This window comes from Lepidochelys kempii, chromosome 2 (assembly GCF_965140265.1).
Source record: "Lepidochelys kempii isolate rLepKem1 chromosome 2, rLepKem1.hap2, whole genome shotgun sequence".
NCBI lineage: Eukaryota > Metazoa > Chordata > Testudines > Cheloniidae > Lepidochelys > Lepidochelys kempii.
Window position 1 is genome coordinate 224,033,589 of NC_133257.1, and position 14,915 is coordinate 224,048,503.

At 41.6% G+C, this 14,915-nt stretch overlaps 1 protein-coding gene across 10 annotated transcripts in view; it reads right to left on the reverse strand.

Moving 5' to 3' along the window:
• The window catches only part of VPS50 (VPS50 subunit of EARP/GARPII complex), a 203,269-nt gene extending 189,147 nt beyond the window's left edge, over positions 1–14,122 (reverse strand). For 6 of the 10 annotated variants that reach the window (XR_012157551.1, XR_012157552.1, XM_073333944.1 and 3 more), the window contains exons 1-2: positions 13,971–14,122; positions 6,862–6,930 (exon numbers count right to left, since the gene is read on the reverse strand). Coding sequence is in view for 5 of the 10 variants with exons in the window: in XM_073333944.1 (XP_073190045.1) it covers positions 6,862–6,930; positions 13,971–14,003 (102 nt within the window). In the remaining 5 variants the exon portion in view is untranslated. Of the gene's footprint in view, positions 1–5,060; positions 5,214–6,861; positions 6,931–13,970 lie in introns of those variants that run through there. The other 4 variants (XM_073333948.1, XM_073333942.1, XM_073333945.1 and 1 more) reach the window with 4 other exon arrangements.
• Between the last annotated feature and the right edge of the window lie 793 nt (positions 14,123–14,915).

A 14,915-nucleotide genomic window follows, 5' to 3' on the forward strand; every position in this document is an offset into this window, starting at 1 on the left:
GAGGTGTCATTAGAGGAGGTTTTGGAACAAATTGATAAATTAAAAACAGTAATAAGTCACCAGGACCAGATGGTATTCACGCAAGAGTTCTGAAGGAAATCAAATGTGAAATTGCAGAACTACTAACTGTGGTTTGTAACGTATCATTTAAATCGGCTTCTGTACCAAATGACTGGAGGATAGCTAATGCGACACCAATTTTTAAAAAGGGCTCCAGAGGTGATCCTGGCAATTACAGGCCAGTAAGCCTGAGTTCAGTACTGGGCAAATTAGTTGAAACTGTAGTAAAGAACAGAATTGTAAGACATATAGATGAACATAATTTATTGGGGAAGAGTCAACATGATTTTTGTAAAGGGAAATCATGCCTCACCAATCTACTAGAATTCTTTCAGGGGGGTCAACAAGAATGTAGACAAGGGAGAATCCAGTGGATGTAGTGTACTTAGATTTTCAGAAACCCTTTGACAAGGTCCCTCACCAAAGGCTCTTAAGCAAAGTAAGCTGTCATGGGATAGAAGGGAAGGTCCTCTCAGTGATCAGTAACTGATTAAAAGATAGGAAACAAAGAGTAGGAATAAATGGTCAGTTTTCAGATTGGAGAGAGGTAAATAGTGGTGTTCCCCAAGGGTCTGTACGGGGACCAGTCCTATTCAACATATTCATAAATGATCTGGGAAAAGGGGTTAACAGTGAAGTGGCAAAATTTGCAGATAATACAACAGTATTCAAGATAGTTAAGTCCCAAGCAGACTGCTAAGAGCTACAAAGGGATCTCACAAAACTGGGTGACTGGCCAACAAAATGGTAGATGAAGTTCAATGCAGTTAAATGCAAAGCAATGCACATTGGAAAACATAATTCCAAATATACATATAAAATGATGGGGTCTAAATTAGCTGTTACCACTCAAGGAAGATCTTGGAGTCATTTTGCACAGTTCTCTGAAAACATCCACTCAGTGTGCAGCAGCAGTCAAAAAAGCTAACAGAATGTTGGGAATCATTAAGAAAAGGAGAGATAATAAGACAGAAAATATATTGCAGCTATATAAATCCATGGTACACCCACATCTTGAATACTGCGTGCAGATGTGGTCCCGCCCATCTCAAAGGAGATATATTGGAAGAGGTTCAGAAAAGGACAACAAAAATGATTAGGGGCATGGATCAGCTTCCAATCTCTCCTCATACATGACTCTTCAGCTTGGAAAAGAAACAACTAAGGGGGAATATGATGGAGGTCTATAAAATCATGACTGGTGTGGAGAAAGTAAATAAGGAAGTGTTATTTACTCCCTCTCATAACACAAGAACTAGGGGTCATCAAATTAAATTAATAGGCAGCAGGTTTAAACTAATAAAAGGAAGTATTTCTTCACACAACACACAGTCACCTGTGGACCTCTTTGACAGAGGCCGTCACAACATCCGAGACTATGACAGGATTCAAAAAAAGAACTCGTTAAATTTATGAAGGATAGCTCCATCAATGGCGATTAGCCAGGATGAGCAGGAATGGTGTCCCTAGCCTCCGTTTGCCAGAAGCCACAGGGGATGCATTGCTTGATGGTTGCTGTTCTGTTCATTTCCTCTGCGGCACCTGGCATTGGTCACTGTCGGAAGACAAGATACTGCACTAGATGAACCTTTGGTCCGACCCAGTATGGCCGTTCTTATGTACCACACCATGTACTTAACCAGTGTCCATGTTTCTATATTTGACTGAAGATGGCATTAAAGTTCAGCATTACAGCATGAGTTAGAGGTTAGCATGTGTATTGTGTGTCTTTGTATGCTGGAAATGGATGGAAATTTTCTGTCTGAGTTGCAGAGTCTGTTAGTTCAATTGATTAATATAAAATAATGCTGACTGAAATATGATGGTTGTGTGTGTTCCACAAGATACCCTTAACAGAACATTTTCTTTGTTTTGTTTTTAAAACAAGGATTGGCATGGGAGGAGTTGTTATTTAAGTAATCTTAATTGGAAACCAAAGCAGTCTGCAGACCAACAGTTTCTGAAAACCAAGACCAGAGAACTTTTCTGTCCTTCATATCAGCAAGGACACAATCTAACTTCAACGTATTCCTCCCCTTCATGTTCTCTACATCCTATTTAAACCTATTTAAAATTAAATTTTAAACTGATAACCCATGTTAAGCGCTAAACTTATTATAAATCTATTAAAATAATTTAAATTAAATACACAAAATATTTAGTATATATTTGCTGCCAAGTTTTACAGAAAAAGCCAAACAACTTAACTGATGGAAGTCACTGGCTGAGCACCTGGAACCAAAGCTTGTTGAAAAAGCTAAACTGTCTTTTCAGAGAAGTAACCTCTTTCGCAGATGCAGAGCAAATACCTGCTTCATTTCAGTTTATTCAAATAAGTTAGTTCAATGACTCGGTCATTCAAAGTTAAGAAACCAATTAGCAGCTGAAAAAGCAGGAAAGCTTGTTTTCCCTTCTAATCTATGAATAAAAAGTAGATCTACTAGTGCTAAAATCTTGAAGGATGTGGTGATCAGAAAGTTTAATTTACTACCTATAGATAACGTTTCCTTTGTTTAATAAAATGAGCTTTTAATGAAAAACATGTTTCAAACAACTTTTTTTCTTATGTTTCCAGCACACTTAAGGAAGGTTTCTTTAACAAAAAAAACAAAAAAAACAAAAAACATGCTTTTTTTGTGCATTTTAATTGAATTTGAATTTCCATCCAAATAGAGCTGAACACCAATCACAAATAAATTAACCATCTAGTAAATAAGAAATGCATAATGAATCATTTTCTAACATAATAAAAATGTAAAAAAATTAAGATTCTGCATATATGTAAGTTAAGCAGTATAACTGCTTAAATAAATATGACTAAATATAATGTAGACCCCAGGTTTGCAAAAGGAATCAAATTTAATGTAAAGGATATATAGAGTTGCAAACCAACATGTTTTAATAGTTACCAATGATGAAACTCAACCTTCCTTTAGGAAAATAACCAAAAAGTATAAATGGAAAACATAAGAACATAAGAATGGCCATACTGGGTCAGACCAAAAGGTCCATCCAGACTAGTATCCTGTCTGCCGACAGTAGCCAATGCCAGGTGCCCCAGAGGGAGTGAACCTAACTGGTAATGATCAAGTGATCTCTCTCATGCCATCCATCTCCACCCTCTGACGAACAGAGGCTAGGGACACCATTCCTTACCCATCCTGGCTAATAGCCATTAATGGACTTAACTGGATAAATTCATGGAGGTTTTCTTTTAAACCCTGTTATAGTCCTAGTCTTCCTCAGGCAAGGAGTTCCACAGGTTGACTGTGCGCTGTGTGAAGAAGAACTTCCTTTTATTTGTTTTAAACCTGCTGCCCATTAATTTCATTTGGTGGCCTCTAGTTCTTATATTATGGGAACAAATAAATAACTTTTCCTTATTCGCTTTCCCCACACCACTCATGATTTTATATAACTCTATCATATCCCCCCTTAGTCTCCTCTCTTCCAAACTGAAAAGTCCTAGCCTCTTTAATCTCTCCTCAGATAGGACCCGTTCCAAACCCCTAATCATTTTAGTTGCCCTTCTCTGAACCTTTTCTAATGCTAGTATATCTTTTTTGAGATGAGGAGTCTGCATCTGTACGCAGTATTCAAGATGTGGCCATACCATGGACTTATATAAGGGCAATAAGATATTCTCCATCTTATTCTCTATCCCTTTTTTAATGATTCCTAACATCCTGTTCGCTTTTTTGACCGCCGCTGCACACTGCGTGGACGTCTTCAGAGAACGATCCACAATGACTCCAAGATCTCTTTCCTGATTAGTTGTAGTTAAATTAGCCCCCATTATATTGTATGTATAGTTGGGGTTATTTTTTCCAATATGATCTTTTCCAACATAACAGTTTAAAATCAAGGTTACCTGCTTAGTGATTTAAATCACTGATTTAAAACAATACACCCTAGGATTATCTATGAACAGCATATGTTCCTTCCTGTGATTCATGAAGGCTTCATGTTCTTCCAGTTTGGGCATCTTCCAATGTCATTAATACAGTTTTTGAAATAGGAGCCAGTACCAATATTTGGTTTAGCACAATTTAGAAGTGCCACCCTGAATACAGAAGTATTCTCATATAATAAGAGCAATACCATACATGTGTTGTATTTGGTTGGGACATTTTGTTATTCCAGATATCTAGGTTTAGGGCAAGTACATTTTATTAGAGCATGAGCAGGAAGTAATAAGCTTTGCAAGTTCCCCCTTGGGATTTTTCCTACTGTTTTAAGAAATTAAAGTTTATTTTTTCTGATTTTTTCTTTATCTTCTGGTAAAAAGAGTGCATGTTTGTGTACAATTTTGTATATCTTTATAAAATAATAAATGTTAAGAGGATTTAGTTTATTTCCAGCCCAGCTGCTTGATCCTACAATTATATCATAATCCTGTTTGTGACATCAGTATGCTGCCATGGCAACAAATGCACTATCAGTCCCAAACACACGCATATGCCAAGAGGTACAGGATAGCCAATCAGACAGGAACTCCGGGGGGGGGGGGGGGGGATCCAAAACTTTGACTAACTGAACTCTCTTACTTTTACTGAAAATTGCTCTCCATTACTGTCATTCACATTGTAATTGCTTTGGCCTTGACTCTTTGCCAAACAAGAAACCAGAATCTACGCTTCCAGAAAAGCAGGAATGTTAACCCCATGTTTCATCTAGTCTGGGGGTGGGGTTCTATATCTTTCTGCTATGACAATTATAAAACTTTTCCTTAAAAACAAAAATGTGAACCCATAAAGCTGCTACATGAGACTGCTTAGAGCCCACACCTAGGAATTGTGCCAGATATAGCATAGCTGGTCAAGAGAATCTGATAATAAATTCAGATTTTAACTTGTTCCTCATTTATCTGACAGCCTCAATAAAACCTCATACACAATCTTGGGTCGGAAAAGATTACAGCAATCTATTTAAGAAGCTATTTTGTAAGCATCACTGACTTTAAAACATAACCATAACAAGTCATTTAGAAAGTCCCTCACCTGAAGATATTAATAGAACGGTTTTGTTGGAAGAAGAGACATTTTTCAAAGTTTTACACTAGCAACACAGGAAAGACCAACAGCTTTATTTTCAGAGGTGCTGAGCATCACAATCACTATGATTTCTAGGGAAGTTGCAGGTATTTAGCATCTCTGAAAAAATCAAGTCACACATTTTAACAATAATGCAAGTAAAGTCTGTTAGTCAATTTGAGTGCAGAATGCCCGTTAACTTTGATGGGATTCTGCTCATAGAAGAGTTGCAGAATCAGGCCCCACTGGGTATGATAGTGAAGGATTGTCACGTTTACTTACTTCACTGTAAATGCCTGAGCTAAAACACTAGATAATTAAAATTAGCTTGTTTTGCCATTGTGAATGTTTCAAGACATAATTACCATACTGAAGTATAATAGCTTTGTGTGTGTGTGTGTGTGTGTGTGTGTGTGTGTGTGTGTGTGTAACAAAAACACAAGATAAAAGTAGCCCAGGGGTAATTGTTAGCTGAAAATACTGACTTGGCAAAAAAGACTATTTTCAATTTGACACCTCGAAACTGTAACTTAGTGGGTAGTAGGAATTTGTATAATTATGAATTGGACCAAGGAGGTGAGACAGTACTCTTGAGGTCACTGGGAATGTAATGTACATACTCCTTGGAATTAATGCCTGCATACCACTAGAACTTAGAACATAAGTTATGCATCAGTTCAGATGTTATGAAAAGACACTAAAGATAGGAGGTATTACATTTTATTTCTTTTGGGAATATTTTTATTTTATATGATTGATTTTCTCATTTCCCTCAACACAAGCAGTGCATTATAAAAGGTACTTTTGTGTATAGAATCATAGAATATCAGGCTTGGAAGGGACCTCAGGAGGTCATCTAGTTGAACCCCCTGCTCAAAGCAGGGCCAATCCCCAATTTTTATTTTTTCCCAGCTCCCTAAATGGCCCCCTCAAGGATTGAACCCACAACCCTGGGTTTAGCAGGCCAATGCTCAAACCACTGAGCGACCCCTCCCCACCTTCAGAAGCTGAAGACAGTACCTTTTATAACTCATAGGTTAAAGCCAAAATGACTGAGCTATGACATCATTTACAATAGATCATGCGTGGTTCAAGCACATTAGTAAAATCAATGGGGCAATGGACACAGCAAATCTTGCAACCAACACTTGGAAGATGTATTGAGAATTAAGCCCCACCTTTTCGCATGATTGTCATGACAGCAGCATGTTTTCTGTATTTATCAGCAACTGACATTACCTGAGCAGTGAGACAGAGTAATTTGCTTTTCTGGGATCATTATATACCTCTAGTAATTGTGAAGCATAAGGTAGAAAACCACTTATCTGTTGACATAACTGCAAGATATTATGATTAAAAATCTCCAACTATGAGGAATATACTTATGCTAACAAACCGATAAAGAGGCTGGACACGGAGGGCAGAGGTGCATGCTGTACCTTTCAATGGGGAGAGAGTATGGCTTTTGTAAATTTTAGTCTCATAGGAAGAAAAATTGGGATTAAGAGCAGAAAACAATATAAGAATTGTTGAGTTCCATGAAAGCCCATCTTAATTTTGACTCAGTGCACATTCTCACTCCCTGGATACTAGACCTGTTGCAGAACTCACTCATTCCGTTTGTGGAAAAGAAAACAGCAAAAACTTCTCCAACACAAACATGTCCCAAATAGATGGGAAAAAGAAAAGAGTTGCCTACTATGTTTAAGAACAAAAAACCAGAAACATTAAAACAAACAAGAACCAAAAGAATATCTATGGGTCACACCTTGCTAGGAATCCGAAAATTCTCAACGGGACTGAGGTCATGAACGTTCTCCTGTGGACTTTTGAGACCCTTAAAAAAGAAATGGAATAGTTAGTTAAGCTAGTCAATTCTGTACATCTTGCAACTAAACCATGTTAAGATCTTATCTGCAGGAAAAAAATTTATATACAGTAGCTTTAATAAACATGATTCATGTCAAATATTTCAGTGGGTCTAATAACATGGGTAATTTATTCAAAGTATTTGCAGGTTTGGGACCAGAGCCTGCACCACATCAGTAAAATTCATGAACAAAGAGATTAGCATTTCTTTACAATTAATACTTACTTTCTATTGTACCATCTTGTCAACTCCCACATCTGTTATTCAGTGTTTAAAAGGCAAATGTAACTCAAAACATAATGTACCCTATTCTGCTAGTTTGATGAGTTAATGGCATCAAAAAGCTTTAATTCAAATTAAGTGCCACCTCCTTTGTAGCATAATTTGTCATTTCTGTATAATGCAACACTTAACTATTTACCATATAAAACTGTTAAACTTTTCCCTTTATATTTATTAGCAGAGGAAAAAACAGTACACTCCAAATTTTAGCAATTATGTAATAATTGTTTCTTCCAAAGAATTTTAATCATGGAAACAGATAATGTTCTTATGATGGCAAGATTTGATATAGGATACAGGCTGTATCACCCAGCCAACTAATACATAAAAGTTTACTGAATGTTAAGCATGTTAATAATTTTAAAATGTGACAATCTAAAAGGCACACTGATGGCACGTATCTGTTCCCAATGTGTCTTCTGAATCAGGCCTGGTTAACTTACTGACAAAAAACTAGCTTTTAATACTATCAGAAACACAGAGGCAACATGGAGGCAGAAAAGCAAATCACATTCTGTTATTCTACATGTATAAATTCTATCAGTGCACGCACATGATTGAGAGCAAGGAACTCCGAAGTTTTAAACATGGCTCTGACACCAGCTGCCTCTGAGGCCTCAGCCAAGTCACACAGGGCTCAAGTTTCAGACATACTTATCCCCCAAAACTCTCATTGACTTGTACTAGAGATATGAGTCCTGAGACTCTCTGAAAGTCAGGCATTTAATGTCTGCGCTTCAGTTTTTCCATCTGTTAAAGGAGGACTTTGTGAAGTTCTTTGAGACCCTCAAATTAAAAGCATTGTATAAATGCTAGGTAATATTACATAAGCATTGTTCAGCATTATTAGAAATTAAGTACGAGTTTGCAACGAGAAAAATTTCATTTTCATTTAAAGCGAACAAATTTGAGACTGATGAAGTCTCTGACAGGGAGTAAACAGATGATTTTTGCTAAGGGCATCATTTTTTCTACTCACTATATTTTTTTAATGTTTCACCTTCCAGGTTGAAAAAACATCACTTTTTGCAGGTTTACTTGTCTGATTTTATTATGAACTTTGGAAACCCAAACACATTCTCCACCTCAATTGCCCTCACCAACCAAAAGAATTCACCACCTCAATCAGGCCAAGACTCAAAATATCAAGCAATTCAAAGTGGTAGCTGAAAAATAAGAAATTCAGATATCCGTTTTACCCCATCGTTATTTTTAGCAGTGTTTACAGTGTATAACAGTGGTTCTCAACCAGGGGTCCCAAGCCCACTGGAGGGCCACGAGCTGGTTTCAGGGGGTCCGCCCAGCAGGGACGGCATTAGACTTGCTGGGGCCCAGGAAAAAAGATGAAGCCTGGCCGTACGGGACCGAAGCCTGGGGCCCCAAGCCATGACATGTGGGGCTGACTCCAAAGCCTGAGTAACTAAGCTTTTTAGGGCCCCCATGGCATGGGGCCCCCAGCAATTGCCCTGATTGCTACCACTTAATGCTGGCCATGGCTTTTATACGCAGAAAAACAGTTGTTGTGTCACAGGTGGGCTGTGGAGTTTTTATAGCATGTTGTGGGGGCCTCAGAAAGAAAAAGGTTGAGAGCCCTGGCACATGACACCATTAGGAAGTTCTTATTGAATGTTAAATGAACCCCAAGCTTTCCCAAAGATTTAAAAGTGGTATTGAGTACATGAGGGGTGACCGACCTATGGGATAGCTCAGTGGTTTGAGCTTTGGCCTGCTAAACCCAGGGTTGTGAGTTCAATCCTTGAGGGGGCCATTTAGGGATATGGGGCAAAAATTGGGGATTGGTCCTGCTTTGAGCACGGGGTTGGACTAGATCATAGAATATCAGGGTTGGAAGGGATCTCGGGAGGTCATCTAATCCAACCCCCTGCTCAAAGCAGGACCAATCCCCAATTAAATCATCCCAGCCAGGGCTTGGTCAAGCCTGACCGTAAAAAAATTCTAAGGAAGGAGATTCCACTACCTCCCTAGGTAACACACTCCAGTGTTTCACCACCCTCCTAGTGAAAAAGTTTTTCCTAATATCCAACCTAAATCTCCCCCACTGCAACTTGAGACCATTACTCCTTGTTCTGTCATCTGCTACCACTGAGAATGGTCTAGAGCCATCCTCTTTGGAACCCCCTTTCAGGTAGTTGAAAGCAGCTATCAAATCCCCCCTCATTCTTCTCTTCCGTAGACTAAACATCCCCAGTTCCCTCAGCCTCTCCTCATAACTCATGTGTTCCAGTCCCCTAATCATTTTTGTTGCCCTCCACTGGACTCTTTCCAATTTTTCCAAATCGTTCTTATAGTGTGGGGCCCAAAACTGGACACAGTACTCCAGATGAGGCCTCACCAGTGTCGAATAGAGGGGAACGATCACATCCCTCGATCTGCTGGCAATGCCCCTACTTATACACCCCAAAATGCCATTGGCAACAAGGGCACACTGTTGACTCATATCCAGCTTCTCGTCCACTGTCACCCCTAGGTCCTTTTCTGCAGAACTGCTGCCTAGCCATTCGGTCCCTACTCTGTAGCAGTGCATGGGATTCTTCCGTCCTAAGTGCAGGACTCTGCACTTGTCCTTGTTGAACCTCATCAGATTTCTTTTGGCCCAATCCTCATATTTGTCTAGGTCCCTCTGTATCCTATCCCTACCCTCCAGCGAATCTACCTCTCCTCCCAGTTTAGTGTCATCTGCAAACTTGTTGAGGGTGCAATCCACACCATCCTCCAGATCATTTATGAAGATATTGAACAAAACCGGCCCAAGGACCGACCCTTGGGGCACTCCACTTGATACCGGCTGCCAACTAGACATGGAGCCATTGATCACTACCCACTGAGCCCGACAATCTAGCCAGCTTTCTATCCACCTTATAGTCCATTCATCCAGCCCATACTTCTTTAACTTGCTGGCAAGAATACTGTGGGAGACAGTGTCAAAAGCTTTGCTAAAGTCAAGGAACAACACGTCCACTGCTTTCCCTTCATCCACAGAGCCAGTTATCTCGTCATAGAAGGCAATTAGATTAGTCAGGCATGACTTGCCCTTGGTGAATCCATGCTGACTGTGCCTGATCACTTTCCTCTCCTCTAAGTGCTTCAGAATTGATTCCTTGAGGTCCTGCTCCATGATTTTTCCAGGGACTGAGGTGAGGCTGACTGGCCTGTAGTTCCCAGGATCCTCCTCCTTCCCTTTTTTAAAGATGGGCACTACATTAGCCTTTTTCCAGTCATCCGGGACTTCTCCCGCTCACCATGAGTTTTCAAAGATAATGGCCAATGGCTCTGCAATCACATCCACCAACTCCTTTAGCATTCTCGGATGCAACACATCCGGACTTGTGCACGTCCAGCTTTTCTAAATAGTCCCGAACCACTTCTTTCTCCTCAGAGGGCTGGTCACCTCCTCCCCATGCTGTGCTGCCCAGTGCAGTAGTCTGGGAACTGACCTTGTTCGTGAAGACAGAGGCAAAAAAAGCATTGAGTACATTAGCTTTTTCCACATCCTCTGTCACTAGGTTGCCTCCCTCATTCAGTAAGGGGCCCACACTTTCCTTGACTTTCTTCTTGTTGCTAACATACATGAAGAAACCCTTCTTGTTACTCTTAACATCTCTTGCTAGCTGCAACTCCAGGTGTGATTTGGCCTTCCTGATTTCACTCCTGCATGCCCAAGCAATATTTTTATACTCATCCCTGGTCATTTGTCCAGTCTTCCACTTCTTGTAAGCTTCTTTTTTGTATTTAAGATCAGCAAGGATTTCACTGTTAAGCCAAGCTGGTCGCCTGCCATATTTACCATTCTTTCTACACATTGGGATGGTTTGTCCCTGTAACCTCAAGAAGGATTCTTTAAAATACAGCCAGCTCTCCTGGACTCCTTTTCCCCTCATGTTATTCTCCCAGGGGATCTTGCCCATCAGTTCCCTGAGGGAGTCAAAGTCTGCTTTTCTCAAGTCCAGGGTCCGTATTCTTTCCTTTCTTCCTTGTGTCAGGATCCTGAACTCAACCATCTCATGGTCACTACCTCCCAGGTTCTCATCCACTTTTGCTTCCCCTACTAATTCTTCCGGGTTTGTGAGCAGCAGGTCAAGAATGACCTCCTGAGGTCCCTTCCAACCCTGATATTCTATGCTTCCATTCTTTTTGGGGGAGGGATAGCTCAGTGGTTTGAGCATTGGCCTTCTAAACCCAGGGTTGTGAGTTCAATCCTTGAGGGGGCCATTTAGGGATCTGGGGCAAAAATTGGGGATTGGTCCTGCTTTGAGCAGGGGGTTGGACTAGATGACCTTCTGAGGTCCCTTCCAACTCTGATATTCTGTGTGATTCTATGGCCCACAGGCCATACACAGCCCACCAGCGCATTTCATAAGGCCTGCAGCCTACTTCAACACAATATACCAACGGCCAATTTATTAGCATTTTGTCATGTTTACATCATTTTAGTTTATACAAATGTGTAAACAGACAATACTGTACATGGAAACAACCTATCTAAATACATATGAAACAAGCTGAACTTAAAATATAAAATCAATACAATCAATAAAAGGTGAGTTTAAATCTTATTAAAATATGTATCATCTGTTTGGCCCCTCAAGGTTGTGCTTAGGTTTCTATGGCCCACCTGTGTAATAAGGTTGGGCACCACTGGATCACATGATTCCTGGCCCCAGGACTAAGAATTTTAAAATAATTCTGAAACTAAACTTTCCCACACTGGACTAATATTCCACCCACTCCAACACTGAATATTTTTTGTAGCATTATTTCATATTCTCACCATTCTTAATGTATATTTTTAAAAAAGTTCCCTTGCATTGCTTTTGACATCAAATCATTTTCTTCGTCTTCTTGCTTTCACTTAGTTACTGAACAACTCTGGACCCCGTATGTGAGTAGCATAGGAGGAGCCCATGCCGTTAATTTCGAGAGAATTTAAGCTTTATGGGGAGTTTCTTGCTTATACATTTAGAAGACAATTCATGCGCTGAAGGTTAATTCATTGCAGTCTTCCTGAGTTTGCACACAAACAGCTTCAGCTTCTCTATGGCCACCCCAAAGCATCTCCTAAGCAGCAACAGACTGAAATCAACAAGACTGATTTTTTACATCTCTAGTATTGAGAACCCCGACAATAGTTACATATGTCAGTTTCACTCTGCTACTACTAAAAGCTAGGACTAGATAAAGGCAAAGAAGCTAGCCACAGAAAAGGACTGGAGAAAAATGGAGCTGGGAGAAGGAATGCAGAAGGGAGAGCCTCCCCTAAACTGACAGTAGCCTGGTGCTGGAACAGAATAAGAGAGGACTCCACCACCTCATTCGCAGCAATGAGCTGGATTGCATGTGGGGTGATGGACAGGAAACTCTCAGCAGGAAAGAGACTTCAAATTGATCAGATGCCTCCTAGCAGGGTGATAAACTATGGAGCCCTCAAGCAGCAATAATGACTCCAGTAGAATCCAGCATCCACACCATTCCCAGTATCTAGGTGTGTGAGGGGAGCTGGGTTTCTCACCAGAACATTACTTCTGGGGTTTGAAAAATGTCCCAGATACTTACTGGATGCTGTCTCCAGTACAGCTTTGAGAAACTGGAACTACAAGCCTGAATATACAACCGCCCTTCCCTCTTCTAATCTTCTACAGTTCACAGAGTTTGACATTTAGTTAACTAGAACCCTTTGGCTTTTTGTGACAGACCATATTTTTTAAATTTGTTAGGCACACAGATAAAGTTAAGCACACAGGTAAAAGTGGCCTAATTTCCAGAGATCAATGGGAGGATACCTGACTTAAATATCAATTTTAAAAAAACAGACCTTTGAACAAGCAGACTATAATGTGCATTAGACTGTCTGAACTATAAAGTTAATCAATAGAAAGTAGAGAGAGGTAACAAAGACTCAAAATATTGGAACAGGTTTTCAAGTGCTTATCAAGAGTTGTTTAAATGTGCTCTAATATAAATGTTTCCAATGCTACTTCAAAATCCTGCCATAACTCCCCTCCCCCCTCTTTTTTTTTGAACACTTACAGTCACTAAAAAACAAAACCACATTACAAGGAAAAGTTTTAAGGTAAAACTGCACTAGAGCAAGGGAACTCGAAGGACACCTTGCGATCTGTACCATAAAAAAGGAACAAATAATAGGACAGAATAAACCATTTAATATTTTGAAATTTATTTGGGGTTCAAAGTGCAAATAAAAGCAAAAATTGGGTACCTCTGAGGCACATTACATCTCCTCTCTTCCCAAGTGCCACCGCAACTCATCGTTTTTCCAGCACCCCACTTTAGCCCCAATATAATACACACTGGTGTTCCTTGTTCAGACACCGTGGGCCTCTATACTCTCGGATACGCACATGTGGCAATCCCCATGCAGAGACTGGGGGCACCACTTCCTCAGCCCAGCGCGCGCGCACGCACACACACTCCCAGTCACCCTAAAGCCTCATCCCACCCCCGCTACCCCATAGAAGGGCCGCGATCCCTCTTTGCAACACTCCCATACAGTCCCCTGAGGAGCGACGTCTGACCGCCCCCCAGCTCAGCCCCGCAATCCCTGCCCACGTAAGGAACTGCGCCCCTCCACAGACACACGGCCCCCAACTGGGCCCTTTCTTATTTCCCCCCCCGCCCCGGATCTGAGTCTCACACACCTCCCCCGCTCCGCCCCTATGCCCCTCACACCCCGCCCCGTTCCCCCTTACCTGGCGGGTCATCAGTGACTTGATTTTCTGCATGTCCGCACCGCTTCGCGCAGCTCAGGCCCACGGGCCGGCTGCGCTCACAAACCCCCGTCACCCGCAGGCGAAAGCCCCATCTGACACTAGGAAGCCATATTGCTCATCACGTGACAGGTCTGCCTGCTGCCTGGTGCATTCTGGGATTGGTAGTCCTTCGTCCGCGCCATCACCCTTCATGGTGCTGGGGACATGCGGCCTCAGAGAACTACAATCCCCATCGGCGGATCCAGCCCCGCCGGTCCTGCCCATCCCACACGGCCAAAGCTGTCCCCTCGGTGTAACACGGGTAATCATAGAGAGGAAGGGACTCGTTGCGTAGAGAGCCTCTTACAGGGAGGATTCACTGCCTCCTGCTGGCTGAGCTGCCGCATTCAATCAAGCGGCCGGCCCTCCATCAGCCAAGGAGCCCTCGCACCCACCTGCCCCTCGGGGTGTCTCCAGGGCTCAGTTTTCCTGAGCCTCAGAGACGCAGGGTGGGGCGGGGGAAGGAGGAACATGCAGTCGGAGCTCTCGAGACTTTTTGTTTTGGAGGGAAGAGGTTCTGTGAATGGGAATGGTGCCCAAAGGCTGCATTGGCGCAGTAGAGAAGGGAGAGAGAGGTACAAACAGTAGTGCAAGTAGGGTGGTGCTCTCCAATATGTATTGGGCTGTTAAATTGGTCAGGAGCGCTCAAGGGGAGGCTGGGGGGTGACGCCTAGGGAGCAGAAGGTGTTTAAACACCGTTTTTTATTCTGTTTCTCCCCATTGGTCTGAATTATCCATGACATTCATACTGCATCACATCAAGTCCAAATCATTAGAGGAATGCCTCTGCTTGCACTGACCAGAGGATGTTTGGATTCTGATGTCAGCCCAGTTCTGCAGCCTGATAGTTATCAGGTGTTGTCTCCAGTGTCCACAGAATTCTTC